Source organism: Sparus aurata, chromosome 23, assembly GCF_900880675.1.
Source record: "Sparus aurata chromosome 23, fSpaAur1.1, whole genome shotgun sequence".
Classification (NCBI taxonomy): Eukaryota; Metazoa; Chordata; class Actinopteri; order Spariformes; family Sparidae; genus Sparus; species Sparus aurata.
The window spans coordinates 11197543-11215736 of record NC_044209.1 but is presented as its reverse complement, the minus strand read 5'-3'; the positions used below and the strand labels follow the sequence as shown (position 1 = coordinate 11215736).

The 18194-nt window shown below is 43.0% G+C and overlaps 1 protein-coding gene across 4 annotated transcripts in view; it reads left to right on the top strand.

Moving 5' to 3' along the window:
• Nucleotides 1-2676: 2676 nt before the first annotated feature.
• cacna1ha (calcium channel, voltage-dependent, T type, alpha 1H subunit a) overlaps nucleotides 2677-18194 on the top strand; it is a 126039-nt gene continuing 110521 nt past the window's right edge. For 2 of the 4 annotated variants that reach the window (XM_030406834.1, XM_030406837.1), the window contains exons 1-2: nucleotides 3071-3237; nucleotides 4385-4860. In XM_030406834.1, the coding sequence (XP_030262694.1) occupies nucleotides 4409-4860 (452 nt within the window). In that variant the 5' untranslated portion in view covers nucleotides 3071-3237; nucleotides 4385-4408. The other 2 variants (XM_030406835.1, XM_030406836.1) reach the window with 2 other exon arrangements.

Below are 18194 nucleotides of genomic sequence, written 5' to 3'. Positions count from 1 at the left end.
ACTGACAGCCCAAAGAGTAATTTAAATGTGACAGCCAAGGAGAGGAGCGATTGTTTTCATTTGAAAACAACAATGGTGGCTGCTCAAAAAGTTAGCCCGGCTCACTTTTTCAAGATGGAAATACGCTTTCGCTCTTCTCTCAACTGGCCTCGGCATGTCTGATGCAACACCGGGTCCTTCTTGCAGTGCTCTCCTGCTGTAGATCTTCATAGGCGGCCATAGACAGATGGTTCGTCCGATCATTGGCGATAGATTTTTTGAGTGCCCGCACTCTTCTAAACATGCTGAAGCTGCCCCTTTCCAGATGTCCCGTGTAACGTCAGGTTAGGTTTCTGATCGTACTTTACGGTCTGCTCAAGTTTTTACTTTACATTTCAGTTTATTTTAAAATAAATACAGATCAAACACAGGGCTGAGGCATGAGGACACGATCGACAGGATGTGGAGAATGTGGATTATAAGCTTCATTTCCTCTGGATGTGGATACACAAAGATTAGAGGATTATGTCAGGTTGGCAAGAGATTGACCTGCCGGTCCATTATGAGATATGAGTACAAACACCAAAACAATCCGTGCACTCTGGCCCTCGCTGAGTGTAGTTTATGCCCACTGTGCCACGTTATGCACAGTAATGGGTCACGTTATGCAAAGTAAAGAATGTTAATCTTGTATTACACGTGTGAGCTATTTTTAAAATAGAATACCTCGCGTGACTTGATATACAATAAGACATCCTCGAGCCTTATTCACCAAAAAGTTAACTACAATATATTCATGTTTTACCACTTTTGGAAATTAATAACTATAAGTATGTGGGCTCATATTTCTTCTGTGCAGTGACTTTTAGCTGGGCTCTTCCACTGCTTTCCTCAGACTCCAGCGGGAACAAACGCATCAGTGGTAGCCCAAAACAGTTTTTATTGCTTTTCCTGTGTAAGCGTGGAGCGCCCGAGTGAGCGATCCACCAGGAACACATGACTTTGTTTCCCTGCCCAAACTCTCCCACACACAACTTGGTGTGTCTGAATGACGTGCAGCTTTTTTTTTTTCTGTGGCCACGTCTGATTCTCATCCTATCAGCTGCCAGATCCAAATGAACCCTGAGGGATTTGATACCCAGATTTTTATTCCCCCTAACCCTGATGTCAATGACATCCTGAAGGTGAGGAACCTGATGGAAGCAGTAATGGACCTGACTCTAAACCCGAGGCTCTGCTCCTCACACTCCCTCTCCCTCCATCTCCCGTTTTATCACACTCAAACACTGTTCATTAAGTATAGTGTGTGTATTTGTGATCGATCTCCCAGGCAGCATGGGAGTTTAAATTGATTGTCAAATCAAATTGCCTATAAAGACGTTGACACGGCACAGAAGCAGCAGTTGCCTGATTGAGGGAACTGAGCCGTGACGATTGTGCCGAACAAAAAATGATGATGCCGATGAGCGAAGCCGAAAACAAACAATTTGAAAAAAGCCACTCTGGCAAAAGCCTCTATAATTTGACTGTAACATGAAGGGGAATTAACATATTTCTTTGCATTGGGGTATTTTTTTTGCCAATTGTCCCATATAAGCCTGTGTCAGAATGGATTTAGAAATGAATGTTTCATTTAAAAGGGCACTGTGTAGTTTTGCTGAAGACATCTTAATAATGAAAAAAATATGGGGTTAGTGTCTCCTATTGGAAAGACCACTGATGGAAAGTAAGTTCATCGACTCAGATACAGTACTAAAGTATACATTGAGGTTCTTTACTTGAGTATTTCCATTTTAAGCACTTTAGCTTCTACTTCTATCACATTTAAGGAAATGTATGTAATTTTACTCAACTAAATCGATCCGTAGTCACTAGATTTTTCATACAAATCGTATTGTTTATTTTTTAAATGATGTATATCATACAGAGCGCTTTATGAACACGTTTACACTCGCTCCATCTCGACTAGCGTTTGAGTAAAGCTGACATATTTATGAACCACCAGTCAAGGTCCATTTTGCATTAGGGTGCACTATGTAGCTTTGACTAGAAGAAGGGGGGAGGGATTTTTACACCTAAACAAGCTACATAAACAGACTCTGTTTGTTTTCACGACTGAATAAACAAACTGATCTTAAAGGACAACACTCATGCTGTTTCACTTTGTTTATATGTGGCGGACCCTGCCACCTTTCTAGCTTCAGACAGTGTTCTGGGGACCTTATTTTCTTTCAGTTCAGTTATGGAAAACATAAATATTCCTGAGATTCTTTACCACATTAATATTTCAAATATGTATATAAAGCTAAAGGGGCACTATGTAGCTACAAAGCTACATAGTGCCCCTTTAAGACTAGTGCAACATGAATAAAAAATAAATATACCTCAATGTTTTTTTAGGGTACATATTAAGGAATATAATAATACTACGACTAATAATAATAATAACAATAATAATAGCGATATTAATGATAATGATAATAATAATAATAATAATAATAATAATAATAATAGCGATAATAATAATAATAATAATTGTGCTTCCTTGCTTTTTGTCGCCTACATACACTCACGCATGGTCTGGGCTTATATATGATTCATACCGTTTCCATTATCCAGCTCTGACATGCAGTGCTGATGCATGAAACATCGCGGGACGTGCGCGCTCAGCCCGGCTCTCCGTGGCTTTTTCTTTTTCCGCGCGCGCATGTCTGTGTCTCCCACCGTGCGCTACGTCCCTATAGCCGGGCATCACGTCACGTGTCAGGGCTCCCGGGTGCTTCAGCCAAGTTTTTTTTTTTTCTCTCTGTCTCCCCCCCCCCCCTTTAGTGTCAGATCATCCACGGAGCCGCTCTGAAGCACGGCGGACTCGCACGGCCCCGACCCTCCAGCGCGCATCTCCCGCTCCACGCTGCGTAAAACCGACACCTCGGCGAGGATGGACGGACGGGGTGGATCACGCACGGATATGGATGGATGTTTGTTAAACGAAGACCGCTTCAAGTGATTCTTTTTGGTGACTTCCTGTGATTTCCAACCCCCTCACACCTCGGATTACCTTTTCATCTGTGATAAACAGCAGAAGTAAGGAGGTTTTTCCTTTTTTTTTTCTCCTTCTTTTTTTTTTTTCTTGGAGAGGAGAGAGAAGGAAGAAAGGAGAGGAAGGCTCCGGGTTGCTGAGAAGAAAGGCTGGGTGCGCTAGAAACACTGAAAGTCACGGATCATGCTTATGGGAACTTCCGATTCCGTCTCGATAAGGTATTTTTTAAAAAAGAATAAAGTTGTTGTGTTTGCCTCTCATGCAGGATTTAGTCCACTTTTAAACAAAAGCAAACAAACACAGGTGATGGGCGCTCCGTTCCCTCGGGCGCTTTGTATACCGTATGAAATATGAGTACTTTTTATGATGAGAACATGTTTTTTGTCCTCAGGAGAGCCTCGACCGTGAGTTGCGCTTTTTTTTTTTCCTCATACACTAACGATGGACAACAAAGCCCATTAAATAAGAAAAAAGAAAAAAAAAGAAGCCCTTATAAGAGAAAAGTCTGTTAGCTGGATTATGATCCATCTCCATGTTTATTCTACTCATTACAATAATCAGGATTAATGTGGCATTTTATTGTGTGTGTGTGTGCTGTGTGTGCGGTTTTTTTCTCTTCTCTTCTTTTTGCGCATTCCCTGCCCACCATTGCGTGGTGTGGGCTAAAAAACCTCCAGTAGACCAGAGACAGAGCAGTCCATCTGTTCAATCACATAGCAACAGGAAGAGCGAGGAGACGGAGTGAAAAAAAAAAAAAAAAAAACAATATGAGAAAAGAACCACCATTCCCATAATCTCACAAAGCTCATACTCATTCAGTTTATCACCTTATGGCAGTGTGCACGTTTATGAGTATAAGGAGTCACTGCAAGAGCAAACAATAGTCCCTCTCCTGCGCAAAATATTGAGTTTGATGCAAGTATTAATGCACTATGTATCTATTGAGTGAAATGGAAACATTCATCTGATTTTCCAGCGTAGATTCTTAGTTTTGTGACATCACACTGTGTAGTGATGGCTGATGTTTTCGTGGCGAGAGGAAGTGTTTGAACTGACACCGAGCCTCAAGTGTTGCCAGGTTAGTAAACGAATATTGAAAATCTGTGCCTAGATTGATTTGGAGGCAAGCACTTCTGCGGCTGAGGCATCGGAGGAGGAAGCAGTCTGAGTGTTTATTTGGCTCCTCGTGTGATTTGTATCCAGGTTGCTCTTTGCCGAGTTGATCCGTCTCCCTTCGCCCTCTCCCTTTTTTTTTTCTTTCTGCATCTTTGCTCTCTCCTACGTACCGTCACACCGTCCTCCATATTTCGAACCCTCCCACTCTCCACCTCTCTCTAACCTTTCTCCCTCTGACCTCCCCTCCAGAGTGGCTCTGCCTGATGCTCTATCATGACTGATGGCGAGGGGAGAGCGCGCTTTCAGTACGCCGAGTGCCCGGAGGGGCAGGAGCAGCCGGAGGAGGTGCAGGAGGAGGTGAGGCTGGCTATACCGACGCCCTACAGGAAGGACGCCCCGGGTCACGATGTTGACCCCGTAGGAGGAGGAGGAGGAGGAGGCCACGATGGGGAGGAAGAGGAAGAGGTGGAGAGGAGGAGGAGAGGCAGCGGTGACGGAGGAGACTGGAGTCCTGACGTTCAGGAGCATGAGGACCAAGAGCCGGAGCTGGAAGTGGAAGTTGGACCGACACTTGGAGTTCGCATCACGGCTCCTATTCGCGATCCAGACTGTGTCTCTGAGGAAGAGGAGCAGCAGCCATGGCCGGCCCTGGCCCCCGTGGCCTTCTTCTGCTTAAAGCAAACAACAAGGCCTCGCAACTGGTGTCTTCGCTTCGTCTGTAACCCATATCCTTTCACATGCTGGAAAACCTAACTCAGGGTCACACTTGTCTGGTAAGACCAAATATGTCCTGTTATTTCCCTCACGTGTGATTGTTGCCAAGCTCAGACGCATCTCTCGATTAAAAGGTATGTGATTCGCATGATGGCGTAGTCAGCTGTTGCAGCTTACTGAAAGCCTTATGCTAGCATATAAACGGACCATTTTGCTTGCTCCTTCGAGACTAAACAAGCACCAGTAGCTGGCTCCACACTGGCGAGACTTGACAGGTCATTTGTCCGACCACTGGGGTTAAACCTCCCAGGATCCTGTTGTTTGGGCGTGTGGGGTGAGTGATGAAGTGTGTGGCAGTATGTGTAAGACTTACTGATGTTACTGCAGTTGTCTTGAGCTCATCTTCATCGGGAAACGTTACCTTTACCAAGTTTCTCTCCTTCCTCTGGCTTGAGATTTGGATGGTTTATGTTTCTACTTTGTGTACTGGTCTAAAGTTTTTTTCTGTATGACCAAAAGAAGCTATTAGTTACCAATCCTGTTGTCATTCAAACCACAGCGGCGCGCCTGAGTTAAAGAGGTGGTGTCACCTCCAGGGGGGCCACTAATGGAGCTTTCAGGATGTCAAGAGTGCATTCAGATACACACTACAGCAGGGCTGCATGTTGGAAAAAACAAATGCATTGCTGTATTTTCTGCAATATCTAAAAGAAAACTTTCACTAGATAACTTGAGTAGCTGCATTTGGTAAGGATGAATACTTTCAGGATGAAATTTATCAAACAACCAAATCAGCCGCTACGGTGGCTGCTAAAAATGCTAAAAAAACACGCTTTGCCTGGTTTGGCAGTGCTACATGGCCAAGAACCTGCTCCCTCTGTAGATATAAAGGGCTCATTCTAAGGTAATTAAAACAGCACTTAGTTTCAGGTGATTACACACTAATGAAAACATAACCATCGGTATCACATTTCCGCCGGTAAAACCCTGTAAATCTTACACACTGTACCTTTTAAGCAAAATGTGCTTAATTTGTCCAAATTTGACCACGTCTGTGACTATAAACTGTGTATTTTTTGTCCGCCTCCAGCCAAGAGACAAATCTCCCAAAAGTAATTTTTTCTTATACAGCACATGTTTGCATTGAGGCATCCTCGTCGTTAATGTAAGCGAAAAGAACAGAGTGAGATCTCTTTGTCCATATTGACGTTTTCAGAGTCCGCAGGGAATCGTGCTCTTTTCAGGTCACGTTTGGTCAACATCCCTTCACTGATTACAGCATGAATGCATGTCAGATGTCGTCAATTTAGCTCCGCAATGATTCCGTGTCCTCTCTTATTTCGACATACTCTACCCAGACTTCATCCTGAGTGTAGGTTTGAAGTGCTGGGTTGTTTTGGGATCAATTCGGAGTAAGTTGCCCTGTGAGGATACACATCATTAATCACTTGTAACAGCACAGGTTAAATACAATCTTTGACATCACAGCATCCCTCTGCTTACATTATCTGGCAGCCATTTTGTGCTTTAAATAAAAAAACAAAACAAAACATTCATTTCAGTTTAATGCAAGGACGCCAAATAGTCCAAATGAAATCAGTTTTTAGCCGCTCATGTCTGTTTTAGCATCTATTATTACCCCTCGGCTGAACATCCTGCCTGGATAATTTTCATCTGTGGGATGTTTTAACACACTGGAGCGCAGACAAAGAAGAACATAATGTGCATCCAAATCCGAGCGCTGCGAAAGGAACTTGAAGATGAACCGCTGCAATGTTTTTTTTTTTCATCCCTGATGCGGGGAGGTGGGTGGTGCAGAAGAACAAATTCAGGGTTGGAGTCATTTTTATTTGCTAAGTACATTTCTGTGCACCTGGAATCTAATCTGCAGGGTGCTGAGATTATAAAGGAGGAGAAATTATGAGCGCAAACTTTCTTCTGTCTCCTCGCACACTTCATTTATCTTCTAGTGTGGTGGGAAGGTTATAGCTGCCATAGATGCCGTCTGACTGGCTGCAATTCACGGATGATTTCTCAGCAGCCCTTCACGATGTTTTGGTATCCTGTGTGTTTGTACGTGTCTATGGCAGCCTGGAGGTGGAAGTGTATCGTTTTGGAGATGAATCCTGACAAGGTGTTTTAAGTCGAAGAGGAGAGAGATACTGCAGACAAGTTGATAAACAGTTGGATGTGCGCCGGTTGTTGCTTGAGTGCCGAGCTGCAAGGCCGCACCTAAAGATATATTTACCTCTCCCCCTTCCCTCACAAAAAGATTGACAGCTCCGGGGAGGCGAGTTGATGATTCATACCTCACTCAGACAGACGGGTCAGAACCCACATCGATGGGCTGTCTGAACGGGTCAGTGGGCGACCGCCGACTCTCATTAATGACCCTCCTCACCACAGGGAGTGAATATGGATGTGACGCCGTATAGCTTATAAGAACCTGTTTGTATCAAGGATTGATATGTGAAGCAGTGTTCGTTGGGACATCGTTGGAACGTGTTTGTGGCCTAAATTTGTTGTGAACAGAAGGAGTAGACTTTGACGCGGAAGAAAGTAATCAGTCCGACGAATTAAGCGCTTCCAATATGAAGTAGGGTACCCACATGAGGCCGTACACCGGTGGTGGTGAGGAGGAGTGGAGCTCGATGTGGGACAACTTCATGCGAGAGAAACTTCTGACCAGAGGGTTGGCTGGAGGTGGCAGGCATCTAAGGCTGAGGAGGTGACGATGGTAACTGAATGACAGCAAAGCAAGAAAAACAGTTTCAGAGGTCGACAGCTTACAAATGATTGGTTAGGAGGCAGCGTGACGGGTTGTGATTGGATGAAGAGGGGAATGAGCTGGAGGAGATTAGTGGGAGACCTGTGACTTAAAAGGCATGCATAAAGAAATAGTCTTACGGACTGAGATTAATTTAATATTGCTAGTGGTAGCTGGAAAAACAGGGACCAGGAACATTTTTTCTTCCAACATTATTGCTAGTGATTTACTATTTCCCTCGCATGAAGTTGTAAAGGGATTGCAGCCAGTTGTAAAGGGGAACAAACTAAAAAAAGAAACTCTCTTGTTTTTCATGACTGAATAAACTGAATAAACAAACTGACTGGCCACCTTTCCAGCTTCAAACAGTGTTCTGGAGACCTTATTTTTCTTTGAGAACAGCTTGTTTATTCAGTTATGGAAAAAAAAAAATCTGTTATCAATACTGTAACAGCTGATATTTTAATAGAAACACCTTACAATATCATTGCAAATTTACACAGATATAGTAGTGTAATAAAATATCGATACTGCAATATATCACTTCCTCTTGAAATAATTATCGCTAGTGGTGCCAAATATCATTAAAACATGCAACACATTAGAAATGATGGCCTATATGTGCATGTGCAAGTTGCAGTACGTGTGTGTGATGAAGATGCACTAAGCGCAGACTTTTTGTACATTGTTTCATCTCAGTTAGTGTCAAATTCTGTGCTTAATACCTGCACTTTGCCTTTTTAGGGGTATTTTGTATCCTTAAGTTAGATAGACATTGTGATGTATCCTTAGAAATTGATCTTGCAATGTATTGATATTCACAGAAATGCTGTATCCTGATACAATCGTTACCATGGGCAACGTATCGTGTCGTGTCGTATCTTATCGTATCGTATCGTATCGTATCTTATCGTGTGTTACTCTAGGATTCTCACCCTTAGATTCTTTTCTTTTTTCTTGAAGTGCAACCGCGATGAACACTGAGAGGTAAAAAAATTTACTTTCGATATTGTAGATAGAGCTCAATCTGTGATAGGCTAATATTTGCTGATATATTGGTGAAGCTCCATGACAAATGAACTGAACGGCATCTTTTAGTAAACCTTCCCTGCCCCACAACCCCAGTTCATAATGCAGATTTTCTGTCTAACATTTTTGAAACCTCTGAACCAAAGTAATCCTAATGACATCATCACAAAAGATTCCTCCAGCGCCACAGAGGACGCTGTTGGATTGTTGTCCTTAAAGAGAAACCCTCTTAAAACAGTTGGACCTGGAGGCAAACTGCCAATTCAACCAATCATCTTCCCCACAAAGTGTTCCAGAGGAGTAACAAGCATGTCCTACTGGCTCCAAGGTCTCTGTTTTCAAAGGGGAACTTCTCTTTGGGGATTAATATCACACACATATCACAGTGTTGTATCCGCACCGCTCAGCGCAGTCACTGAAGAACCCAGCCGTAATGAAAGGCATGTTGTGCTCTCGGACAGAGTGGGGGTACTTGGTGAAATTAAAAATATTACACAATCCGAGGTGGCTGCTCCTGCAGTGTGAGCAGTTGCATCCAAGTTAGGAAAGAAATAATTTAAAGGGAATCGAATTGGCAGACTTGTGCAGGCATTTTGGATGCCATACAAATGCACATCTTGTTGGCCGTTTTTAAATGAATGTAGCATAAAGTGGCGGGGACTTTGGCCAGGTCTGTCTCTTCTCATGCAAGAACTGAGGGTGTTTTTAGATATTTCAAAGATTGGACACCAAACTCCTGAATTGCCTTTTTTGAGCTTGTTTTCACCTTTGGTATTGTTCCAGAGCAGAGGATTGAAGGGTTGATTAAATATATTATGCTGCATATCCTTCGAGAATATATATGAATGGAGCCAGGAGATGAGGACAGAAACGCTCCGGCCTTATCCAGTTGGGCATGCGGGCTTAAACACACAGGACATATGGCCTGGCAGCATGCTGTCTGGCAGATGTTAATGTTGCATTTCGTTATATCAGTTTTGTTCTCAGCACCGCTGCATGGATAATACTGCAGTGGCTGCTGAGATGTACAGCCACGAAGCAGATGCTCCCACAGGTCAGCACATGTGTCCTCATCATACTCGCGATTTCCAGCTCAGTGCCACCGGTGCAAGATGTGTTACTGTTGGGCGACAGCGAGGACTGTTTGTACCAAGATAGCACGGCTAATGAAGAAGGTACACACCTTATCACATGCTTGGTCAGGTTATGTTAGAAGAGCCACTCTCTGTGGACAGATAATTCCTCAGTGTCTGTCAGTGTGTGAGCGTGTGTGCAGGACCCTCTGTGTAAGCACCGCTGGGTTGGTGGTCCACAGTGGGCTATGTAAATATTATTCGCAGCGTAAATGCGCTGCCACTCGACCACACAACGTCACGCATTGCATCGGATAAAGTGTTAGTCTGGAGAGGAGAGACAAAGAGATAAAGTTACCTATTTTTTTCGTTTCTTGAAAAACTAATCTTTTTTTACAGTTGCGCATTACTCGGATTAACCAGAGATCAAACTGACCAATAACTGGTGTATAAAATCCAGATTCCTCTACCTCTCTGCAGGAAAAAAACATCTAATCTGTTTTTTGGAAGCTACATAATTGTGTAAGAGCAGCATTTCTCATTCATCATGTTTATTATACTCGTCATCATTGATCAACTGACCTGCTCTTGTGCAATGAAAGGTCTGTGCTCAAGCTGCAGTGGTGAGCTACTGAAGCTCTTTATTTTCCATATACAATACTGTCCAGTGATAAAACTGGCATGGATTTTTTTTGTTTTATTGGTTTTTCATTTTAAAAAAGACACACAGGCTGGTGATATCTAATGATTTCAGTGATGGTCTTTGTATCTGTGGGTCCATGTCAGGATACTTTGCTGTTGATGCATTCAAGATCTGACACTGTCAGCTGATGAGCAGTCTTTTTCAGTGCTGGAGACGCCTGTGTTCCTTGTTTGTCACATAAATCATAGTTTGTAAGAGTGTTTTATGTGTTTGGCTGTTAACAAGCGACACAAAGATGAAGAACGGGAGACTGAAACATAAAAACAAACCCCGCAAATCAAAGAATAGAGCTGACTTGGGGTCTCAGGCAAGTGATTACTCTACAATGATGTGTGAAAGTGCGGGTCCATTTTTAGGGTTTTTATATTATTCTGTAGCTTCTCTGTCAAGTTCTTTATGTGTTCAAATCAATTGAAATGCAATTTTCTGAAAACTTTTTCTCGTGCGATGTGACCTAGGTGTCTGCATGATGCTACAAACAAATCCTTGAGCCCGCTTAAGGCGCCTCTCCTCTGCCACTTAGAGCTACTGTGTCTGTTTTACCATGGTGGGGCTGCGGCTGACCTACACACACACAGAGTCAGGCACAATAATGTCTTAATTTTTCTGATTTACTGCTACTGCCACCTTGAAATGGCGAGTCTGTGTACAGTATGTGTCTAAATTAAGGTTTAAAGGGGCAATACGTAAGAATTTGAGTAGAATGTTCAACAATGAATTCAAATGATCAACAATTTGTGAGTAAATAGCAGTTTGACATTATGATGCCTATGAGTGAGTGCTAAAGGGGACTGACTGATGGGCCTTGGCGGAGGTATGCACTCTACTGAGTACCATTCTAGTTGAATATTTGATTGGCTAGTAAAAATGCAAATACACATACAAATAGATAAAGTGGTTTCAGCTCTCTCAAATGTGTAGATTTATAGCTTTAGTTTGTCTGATAAGATTTAGAATTCTGTCTCTTTGTGTTTGAAGATGTCAATCGAACTACAGAAACTTTTTATGGCCATTTTTCACAATTTTACTACCTTTTCCAGACAAAAAAACCCAAAACATCAATAGCTCAAGTATTCTGCAGAATAATTCATACTGAAATATAATAGTTCGCTTGTGAAGTCTGCTGAAATGAATAGAAAACCAATTTGCTGCTTGTTTGACAGTAATTTAAAGCAGTCAGTGGTCCACACGCTACAGCGTGCCACATCCTAAGCAGAACTCCATCCAGTAGATAATAGAGTGCAGTCTATTATACCTGCATCGACTTTTCCTTGCTAACACCTCCTGCGACGCTGTCACAAGACTGAATATTTAGGAGTCGCTGGTGAGATGGCGCGACAGAATAACAAGCTGATTCAGACTGCTGATTAGATCAGATTCGGGGGCCAGACGAGGTTAATCCATTACAGATGAGTGGATTCATCACGCTATCTGTCTCCATTAGTCATCCTATACTCTAAACATGGTGAATGGGCCTCTTGTACTTCCCTTTTAAATCAATACAGATGAGACTTGCACACACACAGAGCAGGGCATTTGCTAGAATTCATTGAACCCTTATTTGCTGTCCAGCCGTTCCGAGTTTTGGCAGGTCGGACTTTAAGTCAGCTGTTTGAAGCTGGAGACAGATTTACAGCCATCTGATACTGGAGACAAACCAATCTGACTTTAAATCTCCAACGTGAAGGAGCTCATTAAAGTGCAGTCTGGGATAAGCGTTGGCTTCAAGATGATAAGAGGCCTCGCTGTTTGCTGAGCGGCCTTCCTCGACAACGGCCGGTGCAGCAGTGATAAAAATGACCTATAATAAGCCCAGTCGTCGGGGCAGGACGTTTGAATTGTCCACTTCCTCCAACTCCCACAGTGATGCCATCTCGAAACAGCTCTTTCTCTTAGTGTGTGTATTTATGTCTTAAGATGACTTCATCACTGCGGTGTGAGAGATGAATAGAGGTAGCCTTGATGTCAGCAGGTTGTGTCGTTCTCCTGCTGCCACTCAGACAGGCATCCTGAGGTGTGTGTGTGTCTGTGTGTGTGTGTGTGTGTGTGTGTGTGTGTGTGTTTGTGTGTTTGTGTAAGCACACAGACAGGCTTCTGTGCATTTCTCCCTCTCTGCCTGTCTCGGTGTTCGTCTCGCTGTATTTATATTGAGCAGTGCGTCTGCCCGTGTGTGTGTGTGTGTGTGTTCGGTGACTCATTTTATTTGGCCTGCGCTCATGATCACAACAGATTGGGGGTCAGGAGGGTGTGTATTACTGCAGAGACAGAGGGATCCTGTCTCTCTGACGTATAAAGTCCCTGCCCAGTGTGTTCGATTGTGTCTTTCTTTGTGCATGCACCCGTACAGTATATGTGCACTCAGGCTAACTCTGCAGAGTGTTTCATAACGCAAGACCAAACTTTAAGGGATGTCATTTTCAGCGCTGCATTACGAAAGGCGCCAGATGCGGCACACTAATATTATCAATCCTGTTAAATATGACAACAAAAACCAGCTGTGCATTAACCCACATGTCTGCAGCTGTAGAGAAATTAATCAGTTAACGGCTGTCTCTTGCACAAATGCTTTCTCTGCTGGTGTTAAATGCACCACACGAGCCAAAATGGAGTCAACATTACAACAACAATACCATACTAATACAAAAATGGACACGTTCAGTATATAGTTCTGGATTTTATGGAGCAATTAAAACACTTACCATGCTCAGCTCGCACACCAGTGGGACAGCCATCAGGAGCAATTTGGGAATCAGTATTTTGCCCTTGCAGACTGGAGCCAGGGAATGATCCACCAACCCCCGCCAATTAGTGGACAACCTGCTGTACTTTCTGAGCCGTAACTGCCCCAAGAATTATGAATTCACCGTTTAATAGAACCTGACTTCTTCTCGATTTTTCGTACAAAAATCAGATATCGATATAATGGCTGATTTACACATTTTGTTTTTTGCACATACGCCAATACCGATATATCTGTGCCGATATATAGATATCTGACTAATAAAACGGTTGGATATCAGCCGACCGCTATAATGGTCAGGAACTGTCATTGAATCATCGTTTTCATTCTGTTTACGCTTGTTTTGATTAAAACTTAATTTATCTTTAATAAAGTATGCAAAATCTGTAAAAATCCTGAATATCAACATGAAGTAAAGCTGGCAAAATTGCAAAATATTGTTCAGATCACTTCCATTTATTAAAGTAGGAAAGTTTGACATTACAACATATTAACATCACTTTAGGAAACACAGAGAGATTAGAAAATTGAACACATTATGTGTTATGGGTACCTCTCAAAAGTTTATAGTACCGAAAAAAAAATGTGTACATATAGGCCGCACTTGTCTATAAGCCGCAGGTGTCCACGTCTGCTCTCTGTGTGTTCACCCAGTCTTCAAGAACGTTTTCAAGTTCGGGCCATCTGCTTTAATTACCTCTGAAAGCTTTTGTTGTCTTTTTGCATTGAGTCAGTTCTTCACGCTGCCGTCTCCAACGTCTCTCACCATCGATTGATGCCAAGCTTACGTGCAGCAGCTCTATTTCCTTCTTCGACAGCCAGATCGATTGCCTTTAACTTAAAAGCTCCATCATATGCATTTCTTCGTGTGTTTTCCATGATGAGGGTGTGTGCATGATGCGCAAAATGACTGTTCAAAACACAAACTAGCGTCTTCCTCTGCGCATTATCTCTTCCACCTGTCTGTCTCGCTCTTGTGCTTCCTGCTAGAGCACCCCCTGGAGGCCGTTACCCTGTAAAAAGCTATAGATTAGCCGCATCATATTATAGGCCGCAGGGTTCAAAGTGTGGGAAAAAAGTAGCGGCTTATATACCGGAAATTACGGTAATTTGATAGGCCTGTTCATGTTTGTGTGCAGCTATAGCACATATTACTGAAAGCTGTCAAGCAGCTCAGATGTCATTGAATGCTTGTTCAGATTTATAATTTATTTATTTATTTATTTTCACAAAAGCAAAAGCATTAGAAATCATGTTTACATCATGATTTTGGTTATCATAAGTGATCAAACAGTCCTGCACTGGTACCAACACCATTAACCTATTACAGTGACATTTCAAATGATTCCCAGTCGTATGTGTGTGGATCATTATTGTTGTTCTGAAATGCAGTATGAAGGCACATAATGAGTCTACAAATATGCATTTCAGTTTAATAATGTTTGTTGGCCCTCCAGGTGTTTTTTAATGTTCATTTTCATGCATGCATGCAAACTAGTTTGGGCATTTTTCTGTGTGTGTGTGTGTGTGTGTGTGTGTGTCTGTTTGTGGTTGGGAAGGTGTGTGTGTCCATGGGGTGTTAAGTTGTGTGTGCTGTGGGATTACTTCCAGTACAGTAGGATCTTTGTTTATCCCCAGGCTCACTGTTTACAGGCTGCGTCGCAAAATGATCTGGAACTAATAGCACCGACTTTAGTGTGTGTAAACGTTGGGTGTGCGTGCACATGCCAGAGCACGTATGCGTGTGCTCAACAGTACGTGTGTGTTTGCGCGCATTCACTCAGACCGTGTATTTAGGCAGTGACCCTCTCCCTCATCAGGCTCTGAATGTCTGACTCCACAAAGCACTTCAGTGTGTGTGTGTGTGTGTGTGTGTGTGTGTGTTTGGATTTTTGTGTAGTTGTGCTGCTGGCAAGATGGTCGCTACTGTCTTAAGAATTATGGATACCACCATAGTTTTGGGCAGAAACACTGAGATTGTCCTGCCGTGGCTGGTCTTGGGTTACTTTTCACTAATTTAGCAGATGCTTTTGTTCAGAGACACAAAGATTGAATCCATGGTTCAACATTTTGAGCAATACACTTATTTGCTGTCCAGCTGTGAGTTACATGTAAAGATAGACACGACTGTGTCTGTAAATATGAGGCTACAGCCAGCAGCTGGTTAGCTTAGCTTAGCATAAAGACAGGAAACAGTGGAAACAGCTGGCTGGACGCTGTCCAAGAAGGGCCGCAAGTAATGATTATTTTCAGTATTGATCAATGTGACATCATAATCACAATAGATTTATTGTTTAATCTATAAAATGTCAAATCAAATGCTCATCCCAATTTTCGAAAACCCAAACTGTTATCTTTAATTTGTTTCTTTTATCCAAACGACAATCTCTTCATTAAGCAGATAAATGACAACAAAACAAGCAGCAGATTATTACATGTGATTAGCTGTAACCTGCAAATATTGAATGTTTTTGCTTAAAAAACAGACTGAAATGATAAATCAATAATAATCATGTTATTTTCTTTGACTAATCAATGAATGGACTAATCGTCACGGCTCTCATCCAAAGATAACGAGATCCACCCACCACATAAAAACAACAGGCTATGGTGTGATGGGATGTTATAAGTTACCTCGAGTTTAGGGTTGGGTACCGTTCAAATTTGGACCGCACTTACCAGCAATGCAGACAGCCAGTGGTTGAGCTTTGGCTAATGCTAGTAAAAATGCTAATATAACATCTTCACAATTCATCAAAATGTAGTTAAAATTGTAATATATTACAGACAGTGCAATTTAATATCCAAACTGCAGACGCTGCAGTTTTGATAAAGGTCAAATGTGTGAGAAAACAGCATTCTAATGACGCGCTGCTGAGCTGCAGAGCTGTCCTGACCTACAGATCTTGATCTCCAGGTGGATAAAAGCATGTTTGTTCTGAACAGACTCCAACAAATTTCAAACCGTCCTGATTTTGAATGTTTTTCCTGTGTAAATGCAATCCTTGATGTAAAAGCAATCATTACCGCTGATGAGAATCATTACAAAATAAGCGCAGTATGATTTATTTCACCGTATTGGGCAGCCCTACTTGGCCGGAGCCATCTGCTATGCTGTATTGATCGTACGGACGTGAAAGTATTATTTATCAAACTCCGGGCTTGGGGGTGAAAATGTGAAAAACTGTGGGACGCATAAAAAAAGACACTGTGTCGACATCACAGAGCTTCGCACCGGCCGACCAGGTTATGTTTCATCAGCGCATACTGATGAGTCGGTCGTGTCAAAGGTTACAGGTCAATCTGAGTGAAGCAGTTGGCTTGCTGGTGTTCAGGGTCACGGGGGTTAATCTGCTAAGAAGTGGACTATTGAGTTCTTGAACATCTCTCTGCTGTCTAAACGCAGTAAAACAGGTCATTTCTGTGGAGGTCCTGGGGTTTTATTGGTGTTTAAAGATGTTGTGAATGTGTTCGTGCACGGCGATCCTTGTCACCGCTTACTGCACAGTTGGCCCGGGGGTGGGGGGAGCTGTGGACAGACATGTGTCACAGAGGTGACAGCTGCCAGACGCTCCTTTCCACCTGCTAGTGACGACAAGTGGCCTGATCAGACAAAAGAATAGCCATTTCACAGTGTAAAACTGCTTTTATGTGCCAGTTCTTTTTTTTATTTATTTGTTCTTTCTGCAGATATAGAGAGAATCATATGTACACTATCTGAGATCTGTCTGACCAGCTTTCTTTTCACTCAGAGAGCTGTCTGTCAAGTTCCCTGTAGTGGCAGTGCCACGCTGATTGGCCCGCCTTTACCATGGGAGGGCTTTTTCGGCAGCTGTTGCCATGGCTACGCATCCTGTTGATGATGGTCTAGAAGTCTGCGTTTCCACGGATCAGCTCCCCCCACCCGAAACCTGCTCTGTCACTCTCACCGTGGAAATCCATACGGCAAATGTGATGCAGTCAAAACTCATGTTAGAGTTGGAATGACGACGGGAAACGAGTGTGTCTGCGCGTGTGTGTGTGTGTGTGTGTGAGTGAGTGCAGCAGGTGGTAGGTTCGCTGAAAAGAGAGGACAGATGAGACAGACGATTTAGGAGAGAAGACCAAGAGAGACATGAACGGATGGATGACACCAAAGGAAAACAAAAGTCAAAAAATGGAGGAAAAGAGGAAGCAAATGAAGTCTGAGATAGAAAACAGACGGGGGAGGTCAAAGAGTGAGGACAGGAGGTAGAGGAGCAGGATGTTGAAAAAAGGTGGAAGTTGAAAGTCAAGAAAAAGGGAGAGGAGGAAAGGATGAAAGGGATAAGGAGGAGGACAGAGTGAGGGATGATGGAAGAGGAGAGCTGCACGAGACGAAAACAGGAACAGGACAGAAATTGGTCATTTTATTCCGATCTCTTCTGCACGGCGCGCTCCCGCCCGACAATCGGACACACCGCTCAGCCAATCACAAGTGTGAGCGTCGAAGAGCACGTAGCTCTCCGCCGCTGGCCACCTTCTGTTGTGCTCTTCTTCCTGTCTTTATCTAGCTAGCTGACGGCTGCTGCAGTGAAGATGCAGTGGCTTTCTCGTCCTTTAAGGCACTCGCTCTCAAACCCAGCCTCCCTTCCTCCACCACCCCCACCCTGGTCCTGTGTCTCTCCAAAAAAAGCTGTGGCTGAATAATGTGTGCTCTTTCTTTGTTTCTCCTTTCCTTCTCCTCTGTTGTTCTTTTGTCTCTTCTCGCCGCCAAACCGAGCGCATGAGCCCTGACTGCAGATGCACCAAAGCACTTTATTATGATGTGATTTTTTTTTATTTTCTATTTTTGATGTTGCTCTGTGGAGGCAGGGATCAGTTATGCATGTTTTTTTTTTGTGTTTTTTTTTCAGCGCTGCAGTATAAAATATGCATTTGCATGCACACGCACTCGGCATAGGGATGCTTCGTTTTTTTTTCATAACAAGAGTACCTACTGAAATAATTCCACACTCGTCATTCCGCTCGGTGTCTCAGCATTTGACGTGAACGGACTGACTCCTAAGGCTGTA